Below are 17,682 nucleotides of genomic sequence, written 5' to 3' on the forward strand. Positions count from 1 at the left end.
ACGTTAAGAATTGTTTGGCTATAACGTTGTTTCACAGTTAATTCAATTCGCGATCATCTGTTACATGGCTGAGTATTGATTGCTTTGCGATAACGCTGAATGCCAACGGCATCAGTGGAATTTGCAATGTCTCTTCAAATAGTATTAAATACTCTACCATCGTCGTGATATTAAAACTTAGCGCGTGGTCATGTCAAGATAGATGCTCTTTTAATATCCAAAGAAAAATATAAACATAGTATATTAGAAAAATAAATATAAGAACAGTCATTCGTTAAACTCTGTGAAGAAACAATAATGTTTATCTCTCTTAACATAATGTTTATCTTAATGAAACAACACATTTATATATAAACGAAAGGATCCTTCTTTGCGAATATCAAGTTTATGACTAAATAGGTATGTGCGAATGAAAATAAATTATATATATACTGTGATAAAAAACGATGTACATGCATCTTTGCGACTTGTTTTTTCAGAAGACTAGGAATTTTCATAATGAAGAAAGGAATTTCATCGATAAAAGAAGATAGAAAAGGGATGCAGTATTGAGCGTGCAATTACTAAAAAAAAAAAAAAATGAACCATAGATTTACATAACATACATATTCATTATTTATGATTTGCTATGATAATATAATATTTGTCTAAACACAACGCTAACATATATTTCTGTACCTTGCAGTTAAAATATGAAATCCTCTTATCAGCGAGCTAATAATTACAAGAGTGCTGAGTAACATTTTTCCAAAAATATCATTCTCTTCGTTTATAAATGAAGTCGAACGACATCACGTGTGACTCGCAGATAACGAATTACTTATAACTTTTACATGGTTCGTTAATCTGTACAGTTCCATCGGACATCGTTCTACAATATAATCTGCCTATTCAGGTAAATGGGATGTAGATACATTTCTGAGGAACCAGTTTGATATTAATTTAAACACGCAATAACAAGGCACTAAGAAACACCCAGTGGCGGTAAACACGACATTTTATCAAGGATCAATTTATAGGCATGATTATCGCCAAAGTAGAAAAATCTTAGAAAATTAGTTGTCATGTTAGCCAATACGGTTAATATTGCGCTTTTAAAATTACATAAAAAGTGCTCGACATTAAGATAAACTAAATATCAATTGATTTTCAATAAAATCTCATGTTCGGTAACCCCTCAGAATCGTCAACCAAATAATATAATTACGTCAACAATGTAAATGGAATTTTGGAGAGAAATGCGAAGCATATATGTGGACCATACGAAATAAAACTTAAGAACTATATAATAAAATATGGGTTAATTAATTTATATTTAGATCGTTAATTAATTGAAAATCAGTAACGGTACCTAACAATAATTTTCATATTTTATCAAAAAGGAAGGCAAGTGTCAGCATCTTTTGCGTCAATAATATTATGTTTCTCATTATTTCAATCTGTTTTATCTTTAGGGGAAGAAGTAGAGAGTAGAGGATTATTTGTATCAATTATTTTTTTTTACATCAAATTAAACTACATTAATGCGGCAAGTAAAAATTTGTTGATATTTCTTTGAATATCCTATTCCGATACACTTTCGTATAATTTACATTATGATAAAAAATCCATACCGCTACTAATTAGCAGTCTATACGTATAAGGCACATTGCATTATTTCTTTTCGAATATAAGGGAAGATTTTGTCCTACGTTTCGTTAGGAAAAAAGTTTGGATATTATAACTAAAATATTATTTTGTGAAAAGTATTTCCGAAAAAGTAAAAGAAAAGAAGATATAATATATTATTATAAAAAACAAGAATATAGTACTACTTATAAATGCAAAATGGTCGGAAATATAAAAATCTATCTAATTGATGTGTTAGTCAGAGTTTATATCGAATAACAAGTAACATAAAATTCTCGTCAATAAAAATAATGATTAACAAAAAAAGGTCCGTAAAGTCAACTGTCAATTGAACCAAATTAATGTTCTTTCTTGATATTTATATTTTAATCGTATAATTTAAATTCTAAATAAAATATCGAAACGGAGGAATGATATAACTGTGGCTAAGAGTAAAAAAATAAAAGTGACGCTTTAAAACTGCATTGCAAAATATATATCTTATACTTAATTCTTCTTAATTGTTGGTCAAGGCTTGTGTCGCTTCACAGTTGTTTAGAATTTTAATTGCAATCGGCATAATTTATTGCAGTTATGTAAAGTTTGGTCCCATCATGGAATTCTAATATACGAAACTTTGTCATCTAGTAGTCAAGTTATACTCAACTTGTGGATACTCAAGAAGTACGTCTTCGGACATTTATAAAACTGATTTTGGTATTTATTCTCACAAATCTGTTTCTTTTATCAATAATATAGCAAAATATTATTGAATATTGAAATACTCAACTTTATCCAAACAGACATCATGGACAAGTTGATATCAAGATAGAAAAGTAATCAAATTTATATCAAGATTTTTCGTGAAACACTTTAATAGTTGAGATATCTGATTATCTGATTTTCTAAGATGACAGTTTGCCGTTTCGATCAAACATATTATCTCGGGTAACAAGAGCCGAGTAGAAGCGTTATCTCGAGTATTGTATCACGTAAATTTTTTTAACATTATCTCTCCCTTCGGGGGGCTTCCCAAAGCGCCCTAATTAAGCACTCTAATCGAAGTGGCGGCCAACAGTTAGCGAATGGAAGCTCGACCTGAAAAATATTTAAATCTGCGCCGGTTCGACATAATTAGCGGGTAGCATGCCGTGTCGTCCCGTACGCTGCACCAGTCCAGTCATCCAACCCTCGTCTACGGCTGTGCAATTGACGATCAAATCACCGTCGCAGAAGCTCACCTCGTCGAGATCTTGCGCCTCGTAGTCATACATCGCTCTGTACACTCTCTGCGGAAAAAAAAACATCGTTATAGAAAACAGAGATACGTAAAACTGCATATTCATTTCGCATTTTATACATTTAAAAACCTACTTTCTGCTAATATTTTATACTATTTTAGTCCCAATTGTTTAAAAAGCTTATTTAAAAGTTTATTTTGTAACAGTCTACATTCTTTCCATGAAATGTATTCCTTTCATGTGTCAGTAGACAAGTTTTATATCACGTAACAAATAAGTTACAAAAGACAACACAATGCGACAATAGGCAATAAAAAAGATATTTACTCCAACGTTGGAGGGCGGTGGCGGTGATTGATGTTGATGCTGAGGTTGATGTTGATTATTGTTTATCGTTGTGGCCGGCGTTAACGATCCGTAATATTCGTTCACTGGGTCGATGTCAGCAACCGAGCCGATTTTTCGTGTCGGTGGATTCGTCACTGCAAACGCGTCGTATTTTTAATATTTTATGTGCGACGTATAACACAAATAATTTTCTACATTTGTATACGCTACGGTAAAAATGCTTAATTCGTTCCGTAGCCATCCTCTTGTCCTCCAGTTAGTAACAATTGTTATTTGACGCGATCCTGCGATCTACCACATGAATAATTCCGTGGGTTTGAGCGAGGAGGGAACACGGAACCGCAGAATGAGGAACATTAAACAAAGGCGCGATTACACTTTCTATTTTCCCAACAAGGTGCACGCGGCAATGTCGCAACGATTAATTCCAGTGCAAATTGCTTCGACGATTTGTCTTTGTGATGAATCGCGCGTGACAACGATAAAGGCGTAATGATGCAAGTATACGAGCGTTTAAGTCTGAGGAGACAATAAAAGCTTTGGGCGACATCACGATCGTAATATATATAAGTCTGGCGTTATACAATAGGAATAGCTAAGCGTTTGTCTTCCGTAAAAGAATAATCCGATTAAAAAGCACGATCTATTAAAACCAATTACGCGTGGACGCGGGTTCCGTCCCACACGATCGTAAAATAGTCGCAGAACGCGATCTCGCGGTAAAAAATATATCATTAAAATTCTTCCTTCGTTGATCTTTCGCGAATCTTAATTATTGGGACACAGCCGTGAATACATAATTCCGGTACAGCTACGAATGTATAATCGTCCGTGGACATAAATAACACAAATCCCAAGTATCGATCGTAACATTAATCGCATTAGAATTCAAAAGTAATAATGTAATCAAAAGTAACAATGTTACATATTAAATATGCAAATCGCATTCGTTTGTTATCTCAAGCCAAGACTTTTGTTATCTCATTACTTCGTTCTGCATACGTTACGTTATATAATTCACGAAATAATAATATTAATATTATAGAATATTAATTATAGAAATTAATATTATATTATAGAATGTTATTGATTTCTTACTACGAATCACATTAAAATTAACGCAATTATTCTCTGCTATAACTCTGTCATGCAACTTCTTTACACAGCGAAAGATTGCTGCAGCGATTGCAGCCGCGAAGGCGAAGATAAACGCACCTGGTCCCTTGTCGCTCGTATAAATGACAGTGGTGGCAGCTTGCCTTGCGGAATAGGGGCTCGGCCTCGCTTCGCTAAGGGGATCGTAATCGGCGATCCTACCTGGTGTCCTCTGTACCGGCGAATTCGCCGTCCTTGCAGGCGGCGGATTGGCGTTTATGCTCGACGCAGGTGCAATCGTACCGTCTGTGTACTCTACGTACTCTATATCAACAATGCACGAAAGAAAGGCTAGCGATACGTTCAACAAGAAGCGATCTGCGATCTGCCCACCACGAACGGTATGGCGAGTGACGTGATGACTAATGAATCATGAAAGATGGAAACAAAAATGATAAGGGTCCGTCTGAATTTTGTCCGATTTTCACGCCGTTTTGGTGGATGGATTGCAGCAATACGTATGTATTATACTTAATGTATAAACAACTTTAAACGAAATGCAAACCATATATTAGTACATAACGAATCCACAGATATTGATGCGTACATATAATGTATAATCTGCAATTTAATGATTACATAGATACCATTACGTAAATCTTCGTTAATCAACAGTTGAGATGTTAAAAGTTAAACATGTGATTATATATGATTAAAATCGTTGGTATTATATGTATGATTACTTATAGAGAATGATCTAAGACGAAAAGTTACATAACTTATTTAAAAAATTGTATAAGTTGTAAAATACACCGATATATATATAAATAAAAAGAAGGTATTCCCAACCGTTTAATCAAATTACAGATTACGTTTTAATCAATGACATTTTCCCAAAGCTAATTCAAAAATCACGCGACAAACTTTGCCATAGCAAGCTTATGATCTTTTTAAGCTTGTGACAGTAAGTTTTTTACACGCTTATTTGTTACAGTCTAAAACGATACAATAAAATATCCGAAACAAAAACGTATGGTTATATTTCCCATTATTTAATTACATCTTTTTAAACTAAAAAAAAACACGATATAGTAGTAATAGAAAGAAAACATTTATAATATACACGCAAACGCACCGTTGAAAAGTTCTTACCTATTTGCTCGCCATTTTCTCCGGTCATTGTCCTCTTTTGCTCCATGATCGCCTTCTTCTCAAGTTCGCCGTGATAAGCGACATTCGAGATAATCTTACTGTTCTGCTTGATTCTGAGAGTCTCCGGATCGTCCGCCACTTGCGTAAACTTCCCCTTCGCCTTCTCGAACTCGGCGTGATACTTGACGTTACTCTGTATCTTCGTGTTCTCCGCGATACGCTTCAGCTCCGGTGTCTCCGCCATCGTGGTGGCTTTGGCCTTTGGTATGTGTCTACCGAGAAAGATAAGAACTTTGTCACTGACAAGGAACGACGTTTCTGCGAGAAATTATCTGACCAACGTTAAAGAGCGCGGGGATATACATTATTTGCGGTACATTTAAACCTGCCGGACAAGAGCTGCAAGTCACTTTGAGTTTAAAGCACCGTTTCGGTACACCCGGTATGTCGTATTTCACATGAGTTTCAGTTTCGCGTTTATTTTTCTCTCTCTCTCTCTCTCTCTCTCTCTCTCTCTCTCTCTCTCTCTCTCTCTCTCTCTCTCTCTCTCTCTCTCTCTCTCTCTCTCTCTCTCTCTCTCTCTCTCTCTCTCTCTCTTTAGCGAGAATACCTCACATATACGAGCTTCTCGCATTATTTTACATGGATTCCCCCGGGGCGACCTCCTACACAAAGGAAACGTGGAAGTGCGCTGACTAATGCAAGTTACAAGTGAACGACAAGCGGTCAACGACGTCAGTCTTATCGTGAGCATCCTTCGTGCAGCACGTCGATTATGATAGCTAATTATAGGCGCGAGGAAGAAAATAGCATAAAGCGGATTTATATGTTCGTCGACGTCACGGTTACGCGATTGAGTTCGAAAAATTCGTATTTCCTACATCACGTAACGCGTACAACACGCTTAACGTGTGCCTTGCACACGTGATAACGTGATACTTGAATTCTTTGCTATCATCGCTACTCTACGAAACAGTATTATCTGCACCTGCATAAAAATTTACGGAAATTAAACGCATGAAATTTATATAACTGATATATATATGTGGCCTTTTTTTGCTAGAAAGTTTTAAACTAGTTAATCTCTTTTTTAGGGAGGATAAATTTTGGTTTTAAAAACTTTAATCTATTATCCGTACAAGTGAAATAGTTTTTCATTTGATATCGTTTAGTATTTTAACATTAATTAAAATAGTAACACGTATCTATACATTAAAATAAAATATTGTAGAAATGATAAGAAATATCTAATTGTGACAACAATTTTAAATTATTGCCCGACAAGTAATTATTATTTAGACGATTTGATATTCTGGACAAACAATTCGTATCCGAACACGTTGTAATTATAAGAACTTATTAATTAGGCAGGCAAGAGGTACGATATATTCTGAAACCGCCGCGCGATTAACATATCCTGGCGAATTGAGCGTGCATAAACGAGCTATTTTAAGCGGATAATTCGCCTCGCATGCGTAAAACGCTTTTTGTCGTACACGACGCGTGTTAACGTAGAATAAAGATAATTATTAATTGACCAGCAACCGGGTGAGCCGAGTGAAATTCGATAGAAACCTTTCTAACCGGGTACTCGACTGCTTTAATCGCGGCACAGGTAACTGTCCGGTACTTACTTAACGAGATAGAAATCGGCGCGTGAACGCATAACGATATACTTACGTGCAATAAATGACACGCGTGAGAATGCAATTTCAGTAACACGCGTGAACGTATCAACAGTATCGTATTGCGATCCGCATTAAAAATGCCGGTGCTGGCGCAATTAAGGAAACGCTTTGCATTGTGTTGATAAATTGAAATGTTCGGTACGTTAACCCGTTACCTGTTATAACTTTCTATCACGTTTCATGTGCTAAACTCATTTGTTTGGGTAAACGTAAAACTTTTAATTTTTAATTAATTATTTATATATAAGAATACTATATTTTTTGTTATAAATTAAATGAAACTGCGAGACTGCTCTTTCTTCTTAAATAAATATATTTTTAATAACTGCATCTTTCGCGGTGCTAATCAATCGTGTTCTTGGATCGTGCGTGTAAAACAATTGTCGAAAGTAATTTGTATAAATCGCACGTAATAACGTACGAGTATTAACTGTCTTTGTGTCTGGCGTATACGCGCGAGGCGCAATCGAGATTTGTGTCACGACTTCGTTTCCCATATACGGCGCGTTGTCTGACCCGGTAATTGTGCCACGCCATTACGTAATACTCCGGCGCACCGTGCACGAATAATAAGGCATGCACTCTGACTCTCTTTGTTCGGAGAAGACGAGGGATAGTTCATTGTTACGTGCTCGGCGAGCAAGAATTATCCTGTCGACCGATGCGCATCCGAGTTCCTCGAATTTAGCGTGGAAAAAAGAGGTCCGCTAAAACTAACGTTGAGAACGACCGTGGACGAAGGAAAATTGGAAAACAATATACGCCCCGCGTCTTCTCGTACGACTTCTGTTGCACGTTTCCAATTATTATACGGCAGATACAGGTAATAACATAATAAGTAGATATGATAAGAGATAACAATAATACGCAACTCGGAATTTTTCAGATAATCTAACCGAGATAAAGATATGATAGAATTATAATAAAAGATTTATAAAGATTGGCTAACACAGGATAAAACGGCGTGAGCCTCTAAATGTCAAATATCTCTATATTACATTTAATAAAGAACAAGATTTTTGCAAGAATTATTTATTCATGAAATATTAAAAATAAAAATTAACTAACTTAATTTACGCGTCTAAATAATCCTAAAAATAGAACACATTTTTTTTCAAGGCTTTTAACAAATCCACAAATATACGTGCAATGTACACAATCAATTTTTTTTTCTCAGAGATCCACGGACTATCACATTGTTCACGATTAATACGCAACGAAGTGATTCATCGAATCATTTAACCACATATATATGTATGCGCGATGACTAATCTCTTAACAAACGCTTGTCTACGTACTATGATATACGTCCGTAATATATTTATCGAATTTTTCTGACGCACTCAGGGTGTATCTTAAGCGGAAAATGTGGGAGTTTTAATGCCAATATAACATATGGCGCGAGTAAAATAACGCGAAGCATTTCATCCGAGTGTAGATGATTAAATCACTCGTAGAGTCATGACGCATCTGATACGCAATACACCGAGTATTCATTTAAGAAAAGATCCGTAATCTTATTTGAATACGTAGTCGTGGAATTTAATACATTAATATCCATTTCTACCAATGTAAATTAACTTTAATCTCGGTTTAATTTACTTTGATCTTCTTCTAGTTCTAAGGCCCAGTTTCACAAGTGTCGGTTAACTTTTAATCTTAGATTAACTCCTTTTCATCTCCTTCTAATGTCCCCCTTAGAAAGAGATAAAGAGTGAGTTGATCTAAGATTCAAAGTTAACCGACACTTGTGAAACTGAGCCTAAGAATTAGAAAGAAATAAAAAGTAAGTTAAACCGAGATTAAAATTAATCTACATTGGTAGAAATGGACACAAATGTGGTATAAGAATTCAAATATTTCTTTTATGAATATGATATAGACAAAATTGCATTTAAATTGTTTGTCGATGACATTATAAATACCGACCAAATGACAGGCTGATAGAAATTTTCGTAGATATCTTTCAGATTTTATTGTTCAGCGAACCTTCTCCGGATTACTTGTCTACATCACGCGACACTGCATGCTTGATTTATCGAATACTACGTACATAAGTACCACCAATGTACTGGAGAGGATAACATCTGTTGCACCTGGTTATCACACCGGTCGAATAGCAGCAGTGAGACGGTATCGATAAATTACGGCCAAGAATCATAATATCGTTTGCTAAACGAATAATTGACCAATGACCATACATATTATTATACACATTAAATACTTTAGTTGTATTGGCAATAAGTTTAAAGGTTGTCCGATTTGTTAACATAAACGACAAATTTAAACAGCAAATATATTCTATGTTCTATGACTTACGAAGCTCTTTGTTTATAGTCGTCTCTTTTCTTGAAAAATTTCGAGTCATCTTTTTTATTGAATCAATACAGAATTCCAGAATTATTATATCAATTTATTATAAAAAATTCATAATAAATTTAACTTTCTCTTATTTCCTTTTGATGTCTACTACATTATTAACGTATGCCGTGAATAAATCTGCAAGAATTGAAATTTAAATGCCAATTGATTTATTAAATATGTTAAAACTAAAAAAAAATATTTTATTTTTATATTTCAATCTTTTTTATCCTGATTTGATTAAAAACCAAGGATTTCAACATCTAAATTATACGCTATCAAACTTTATAAAGTTTCATAAGGTGTTTTCCTCTTATTATTGGTAGGTACGAACAGAGAAGTAACATAAATAGCAGCAAATGCAAGACTCAAAACCGCATTTCTCGTAAGAGTGATTACGTACGATATTACATCGATGCGAACACAGTTTGTAAAGTCTCGCGCAATGTTTCTTGCCGCGGGAGAAATTTCTCAGGGCGGGTCTATTGGGTTCCGTTACTGTGGTTAAGTCTCGGATGGCTTCGGAACTTGCTGCACGTCAATCGTGACGACAAAGCGAAGCCGTACCTGTGTCCGCATTCTAGAAATTCTCACGAAGGCCGAGACAAAAGAGCATAAAAACGCCCGAGAAAGATAGACATTGCATGAATTGTAGCCTTGGAAAGTCTTGTAAAAGTACTACAAAATTTGTCCTTTTCTCATCTAATTATTATATTTGAGACGGTAGATATATTTTTAAAATGTAAAAATATTAAAGGACGTTTATAACTTTTTTTAAATACGGTACAAGATTTCTTTAGATAATTTCAATGTATGTAGTAAAATGCCTCACATAATTATTTATATTATATTTAATATAAATAATTATATTATTTATATTATATAATTATAATTTATGTAATCAAAATACAAAAAAAGAAATAAAAAGTACATTAAGCTAAATTTAGCCGACGTTAGCGAAACTAGGCGCCTGTTTATGGTCTATAATTTGTGCGATTAAGAAATATCACTCCTATCGTAATCGGCAATTACTTTGTGATTTAATTAACTGTAGAAAATTGTACGGTGTATAAACAGGCGTAATTCTCTGCGTTGAGTTGGCGTTGAGTCTTACTTGCAAATGTTAACCTTTCAGAAGAGATATTATTTCCTCAACAGAAAATTGCCTTACGAAAGTTCAATGTACTTTCCTCATTCTCAACGTAAAACAATGAAACTATTTAGAAATTTTTTACCTGATAATATAGACCTATAAGGATACGTATACTGAAGATCATAGACGTAAGTTTGTCACGAATCTTGACTTTCAAGACTACTTCGCTTCTCAAAGTAACACGATGCTCGGCGTTTTGCATCTCCCAATTCAGTAAAAAAAAAAAGGAAAGGTACACGCGTTTAAAAGAATCTAGCGACTCTCCCTTTCCGACGTAATAACGCAAATCTCATGTAAGTAATTTGTGAAAAGAGCTTTACGCACTCGCTTTCGAAATCGTACTGGAAACTCACATGCCACTCGCTCATTCCGATTCGCTTTGCGCGATTCGCGTAAATCGCGCGTCCTGTGTTACGCAAAAGAGATAAATACCGGATGTGAACGCGCGTTCATAGTGATTTACTTTTAATCGCGGATTTTCAACGCGAGTGATCTTGGTGCGTACGGTGCGTACGTTGCCCCCCCCCCCCCGTGCACGGACTTCGTATAATGCGCTGCGAAAATTTCATACGCCCGCAGCGACGGCGGGGTCCAGAGGTGGATGCATTGTGGGACAAGGTCGGTTCACCGTAGACATGCAGACAGGCCACGCTAGGCTGGGCACCCCTTTACGACTAGCTGTGTTAAATTGTTCCAAGCTAAAAGTGCGACGTGACAGTCGGCGGCATTTCCTGTTCCATCTGCTCGCCGTCGAGGCGAACGACTGCCAAATACGATTCGACATGGGCACGTTTATGCATTGCATTATACTTTGTTAAAAGCAGTCGCCGCATTTTTCCAAATATATTCAGGTATAGCGTTGTAACCAGAGCGTAAAGATATGAATAAGATATGTTAAAAAAAAATATATTTTTAAATATTTTTAAAGTCTATAATAACATAAGAGAATATAGAAATAAAATATAAAAAATATGTATGTACATGTAAAAGGATAATCACGTCGCTGTAAAAAAATAGTAGATTAAAAATAAATGATAACAGTTAAAGCCAAACTAAATATTTTCGTAAAAATATAAACATTTTTAACGAAATGCTAAACTGTATTGTGATTAAACAAGAATTTGTCCAACCTCACGTTATATTACGATAACATTATGATTACTTGATGTAGGATTGTTCAAGAAAAATTTCACGATTGTAAAAAATTGACGCGACTGTGTACAAAAAACCCAGTTGCTCTTTCTGCAAAATTAACACACGACCCAGATCCCAGATCATCGAGAGATGAGCGTATATTTTCTGTTCACACCAATAAACTCGAAGCAACCTCTCTCCTTTTATGTATGAATGTAAGAAAATGTGACCAATCTGTGGTTAAATACCACATGCGGGATTATCGTGAGACGCAAACGAGTAACATCCTCTACATAGAAACGATCGTCGTCGAAGGAAATGAGTCATTCGCGGTGACCCAACGACAGTCGCAGATGATTCGTACGATTTTATTGAAATTTAGGAGGAAGGCATGACTACCTACATATAAAAATAGCATATGACTCGAGAAACATAAGAAAATCATAAAGCGGAGAAGGAAATACAATGCAACGGAGTGTCTAAAAAAGCTTTTTCTCTCAAATATAAATTTTAAGCAAATTTGGAGCCAATGTCTAATAAAAAATTAATTAAATGCAATTTTCCTGCATAAATATTTATGCAAGAATGGATTAATTTAACACATCTTGAAAAAATAAGCTTTTAATATAAAAATTCTACTTTAAGAAAGTACATTCTGATATTCGCGCCTGCAATATAGCAAGACAAAAGTCTAAAGTACGAAGAGGAAACACAAATGTGGAGTAAGGAAAGGCAAGACGGAAAAAAGATGCGCAAGCGGATCTCACACGTGTTCTCTTCTGCTATCCGGTAGAGCGCTTAATTCGACGTATATGTATAGCGTGTCGGCGAAGCGTGTATGTAAAAGAGCCCAGAACACGTGTTTATTTAATCGTAACGTTATATCCGTGAAGAGACCACTTTACTTAATTCGCAATACTCCTCTTTGAAAATCTCAAATAGACGAACGATGTCCAGAAACAAAATTTCGAAATTAATCCCAAATCACGGCTGCACTAGTAACGAGTCGCTTTAAATAAATGTAAGAATTAAGGGGACATGATAAAAATGCTTACAATTATCATTTAATGCTCAACAATATCATTAAATTGCATTACCGCAATGATTACAGTTGTTAAACTAATTATTTCCACTAGTTGCATTAAACAAGTGTTCAGTTCATAAAATTTTGTAAATGTGCAAAGATATTTTTAATTTTATAATGTATTTTATTAAAATGGCAAATCTGTTTGAAATGACGCAAGACGTAATTGGGATGGGAGTTCATTTTATCAAGCGACGTACTCACTCGCTATTATATTCAAATGTTTGAACTACTGCAAAGAAATTAAGTAACTATACAACTGCATAAAATGTGGGAGCGAAAAATAAATTGAGAATGAATTGAGGTTGGTTCGCATAGGGGCAAGATAATGAGCGAGAGAGATAAAGTTATGGCGTAAGGGAGAGATAAAGGGGGTAGGCAACCAGACGTATGAATGAACCACACGTGTTAGGCTTTACTTATTCAGTGCATCGTCTGATTCGACACGCATCGCTGACACATACTGCTGCTCGATGTACGTAGAATACGAAATTCTCTCGATGAAACATCATCCGCAGAGTCGTTGACTTTGTGCCCATTTCCTTTAATCAATCTCAAAAAAGGCACAAATGCCTCGAGCAAATAATAAATGCGGCTTTACGTCAAGTAAGCAACTTTCTAAGCAATAACATGCAACGACCGTCTATGCGAGATGCTTAAAATGACACATAATAGCCTCAAGTAAATTATCGAAAAGTCGTATCTTTTTAATCGGATGATAGCTCGTAGCTTGAAATTTAATGGTTTACAACGTAACTTAACCAATTTATGTGATAAATCACGTGTGCGTATTTTAAGACTCTAAATTTATTTCATAAATGTTTAGAGCGTGGCTAATGTAAAGCGCGCGCGAGCCAGGAATGTTTGAATATCAACAAAAATAAGCTGCAGAAACTGCTTCGAAATTCCTAAATAAGACTTTTGCAATTACTTATCAAATTAATTTCAAATTGTAAGTAGCAGTGTCCTATTTGGTGGTCTTTTAATATTTACGACAACTTTATAATCGATCAAAAACTTTTTCTCCATTTGTGGACCGCGCATTCGCGTTCCCCTTTTGAGTGTATCGGATGACGCTTTCTCGCCGAGAAAAGGATTGAAGCATCTCGAGCGAATTACTTGTCATTACGCAGCATATTATATGCCATATAAGCGCCGAAGAGAGGGGCCGTACGTAAGAAGAGAGAAATGCAGATTCGAATCGCGACTCGGAGATTTCGTCATCGCGATGCACAACCGGAATACTGTACGAGTCACGGACGTACATATCTCTCGGTGTAACGTGGCATACCGATACGAGGAGACGAAAGACGCGCAGCGAGAAACCGCAGCGCGTCCGATTGTCGTCAACAGCAAGTCAAATCACAAAGATTAAAACACAGGAAATTATATATGAGTGATCCATTAGCGCGTCATCGAGATAATTTAATCTCTATCACGATCAAGGAAAGACTTTAAGTGTCTAAAAAATAATATCACAATCCTTATTTAGTCAATTTGGTTCGTTACTTTTGTCTTAAAATTGGCAAATATACTGTAATGCAAAAATAATGTATAAACATCTTTAATAAATAAATAATTCTGTCTATAAAATGTAAGAACCTGAATTTGAATTATAAAAATTTTTTATTTCTAATCGACAGATAAGTATAATAAGAAAGTTATTCCGTTAACGAATGAACGATGCCGAAAAAGTTGATAAAAAGATGTCAGGAGGTTATCGCAAGAAAACGTTAGAAGATTCTACACGCTTCCTCTCGGGACCTCCCATTGCACAAAAAAGTACAATTAATATCCGTCGGGGCCACGAAATTAACCGCAACGTCAAGTTAATCTCATTGTGTCGCCCGACGATTCTAATTACTTTCAAATCGTGTCGAATGTCTCACGTTTAACAAGACACTTGAAATCCTAATTAAGATAAACATTATCGTTACAGTTTTTGTTTACACGGTTTTTCTTCGTCTTATCTCATACAATTTTCATATACGTTCAAACCGTGACTTTTCTTACTTTATTTAAAACAGTACTATAAAGATTGCGACAGGAAAGTTAATTTATAATTATTACCAGTTTTATTGGAATAATAAGTAAACGGCTGTCACAAGACGAAATCTCTTAGTCACTCCCAATGATTAACTCGATACTTCGTCGTATTCCTCGAAATAAGCAGCGACTTATTTTTCTCATTACGAAGCAAAATAACCACGAGGAATATTGATCCGTCGGTAGTATTAATTAAAAGCTAAATTATAATCTTTCCGGGTTGTATATGTACATGTGTACACATGTATATGTATGTTTATATAAAATCAAGTAGAACAGGAATAGCCGCGACAAAACTGGTTTTCGTCGATCAGTTATTACGTTGCTTTGATCGAGCATGATCTCTCAATTAACTCATTATATTCAAATTTAAATGCATATCCTTCCTGCTCAAGAGTGCGTTCGAACTTATTTCTAATGTAGAAAGATACACGTTATAAGACATCACCTACAATTTTTCTGTTTAATATTACTTTGATAGACGCCGCTGACAGCAGAACGAAGAAAATGTGATGCATTCAAACGTAGACAGTGACATGCCGTCGCTTTCCAGTTTAATTCTTCATTTGGATGAAAGCGCGTTTAATTTGCGAGACGAGCAGACACGCGAAACGTCACTGCGGAACGGACTCGTGACTCTAGGCGTAGAAAATGATATTTATTCTGCGGAGTTCTCTCGTATGAGCAGGACACGCGAGGCGGAGCTTGCTTATGCAAAGCGTTACGCTACCGGCGACGTGTGAAAGGACACGCGCGCGCGTTTAAAAGTCCTCGCCGCGTCCGAAAGGAGGATCCACGCCGGAGGAGGCACGACACAGCCGTGCATTCAGCATTATCCCGCGACCGCACGAGCGCGCGCTCTTTCGCTGCGTCGACACGCCTGGTATGCGTTTAACCATCGGAGATTCGCAATCGCGCGAACCGAGCGCGAGCGAGCAGCTATTTTCCTCTCGTATGCTCTTCTCGCGGGGCGAGAGTCCTCTCAGCCCGTTTGTTCGCCGGATATTAAACGTCGCGTTATTGCTACGCGTGCATCAAGGAGCCTGCGAGGCGCGTGCGTGTGCCATTAGCATCGCTAATACCGATGTTGCATTTCCTTTCCCATGAGTGCCGAGCGTATTCGCAGCGAAATCAAATTGCGCGTTTAAAGATCTTGAATAAACATTTAGCGCGTTCGGATCCTACTCGGTGCTGCACGAGGATGACGTTTATGGCACTTAAATGCGCGAACGGTATGTTTCTTCTCAAGTAGTCAGTAATTACGGAGATAATTCGCGAATTCTTAGATTAAATGAACAAGGATGGAGGTATATGATATGTTGAATTGGAGAAATTAAATTCATATTAAAATATTATGACAATAGTCATAAAAAATACATAAAACTCATAGCCACTCTCCGTTACAATATAAAGTGCAAGAAATTAAACGCAAAAAATGAACTCGTTCACGCATTTTGCGCTTCATTATAATTTTTTTCCAGACAATAGCTCTCGCCAATAAGTGTTGAATTACCGCGATTAACTTGGTTGCGTAAAGCAGTTCGGTATACGACAGAAAAAAAAAGAGAACGCGACAAACAATTCGGCTCGCCGAACAGCCGTTTTCATGGGTCGACTTTCTGCAATAAAGTGGAACGCGGATTTCGTCAGAGACACGAGAGGTACACACAATCACGTAGACGAGAAGTCAAGTACGAAGACATATAACGTTTATACTTACGCCTCGCAATATGGCTGTTTGTTGAAACCCTTGTACGTCCGCATATTCAGGGTCATACTGCAGCCCTGACACTTGAAACACTGCTTGTGCCATATCTGGAACAAGGAAATGTTGTTATTGACATTACACGTCGGTTTGTCAGGTTCACGCAATTGCGTAACACACGCAGCGCGGAGAAAATTGGAAAAAAAAATAAATAAAATGCTTGATATAACGCTCGAATTTTCGAATTTCAATTGGCATAAAACCTGATCCGATTCACAATCTGATATAATGTTATGTGCAGCGTATTTCGTCATCAACCGCTTTCGGCGGTTACATCAACAAGTATTACAAAAGTGCTTCTATAAATATTAAAAGGGTCTGTTTTCTACGAATCTTATTGAGACCGAGGTGTATCCTACTTAATTTTTCTACGCATTCTTTAGAGCTTATATGCTTATAAATTATTTACTTTCACCAAAATAATTTCATCACATAAAGTTTTATTGCACTGCACTTGTGGGAAATGAACGTCAGCGATAAGTAACGATTGGTATTATTAGCGGTGATAACATTACGGCACGACAATGATATCTTGCGTCCTTATTCGCAATGTTATGGACTGTCAATATTTCATAATAATATGATATCGATATGAAAGCAATCTAATTTCTTATACAGATAATCGTGTGACATTAATGAGGCGCAATTATCACGATTTTTCGCAGTAATCTTTCTCTCTTAATGAGATATTCTTCGATGTTTAACCGCCGAAATTAATTACAACTTTCGTGTGGAAGCGTACTTTTCTCTAAGTAAAAGAAGAAAACATAATATTAGGCTAGAAATTTAGCTATCATAGAAAGAAGTTTCAAGTCTGTTGAAAGTTTTCGCCTATTATTAAATGGCGCATATAGCAGACCGAGAGAAACGTTTAGCCAAATTATTCGTGAATTTTCAAACCATTATTAACCCTTCAGCAATAAGGCTTTTAAGACCCAAGCGAAATTTTTTTCTTGAATTTTTTCGCACAGAAGGAGGCGGTGATTGGTACCTTCCCCCCCCTAAAA

The 17,682-nt window shown here is 36.1% G+C and overlaps 1 protein-coding gene across 1 annotated transcript in view; it reads right to left on the reverse strand.

Annotated features, from left to right (window-relative positions):
* Window positions 1–591: 591 nt before the first annotated feature.
* Window positions 592–17,682, reverse strand: part of LOC139768114 (LIM and SH3 domain protein F42H10.3-like) — a 28,082-nt gene continuing 10,991 nt past the window's right edge. The window contains exons 2-6 of the mRNA XM_071697987.1: window positions 16,631–16,725; window positions 5,445–5,716; window positions 4,413–4,616; window positions 3,177–3,331; window positions 592–2,897 (exon numbers count right to left, since the gene is read on the reverse strand). Coding sequence (XP_071554088.1) covers window positions 2,718–2,897; window positions 3,177–3,331; window positions 4,413–4,616; window positions 5,445–5,716; window positions 16,631–16,725 — 906 coding nt within the window. The 3' untranslated portion in view covers window positions 592–2,717. The remainder of the gene's footprint in view (window positions 2,898–3,176; window positions 3,332–4,412; window positions 4,617–5,444; window positions 5,717–16,630; window positions 16,726–17,682) is intronic.

Source organism: Temnothorax nylanderi, unplaced genomic scaffold, assembly GCF_030848795.1.
Source record: "Temnothorax nylanderi isolate EJ_2023f unplaced genomic scaffold, tnyl_v1.0 TNYL_tig0014_pilon, whole genome shotgun sequence".
NCBI lineage: Eukaryota > Metazoa > Arthropoda > Insecta > Hymenoptera > Formicidae > Temnothorax > Temnothorax nylanderi.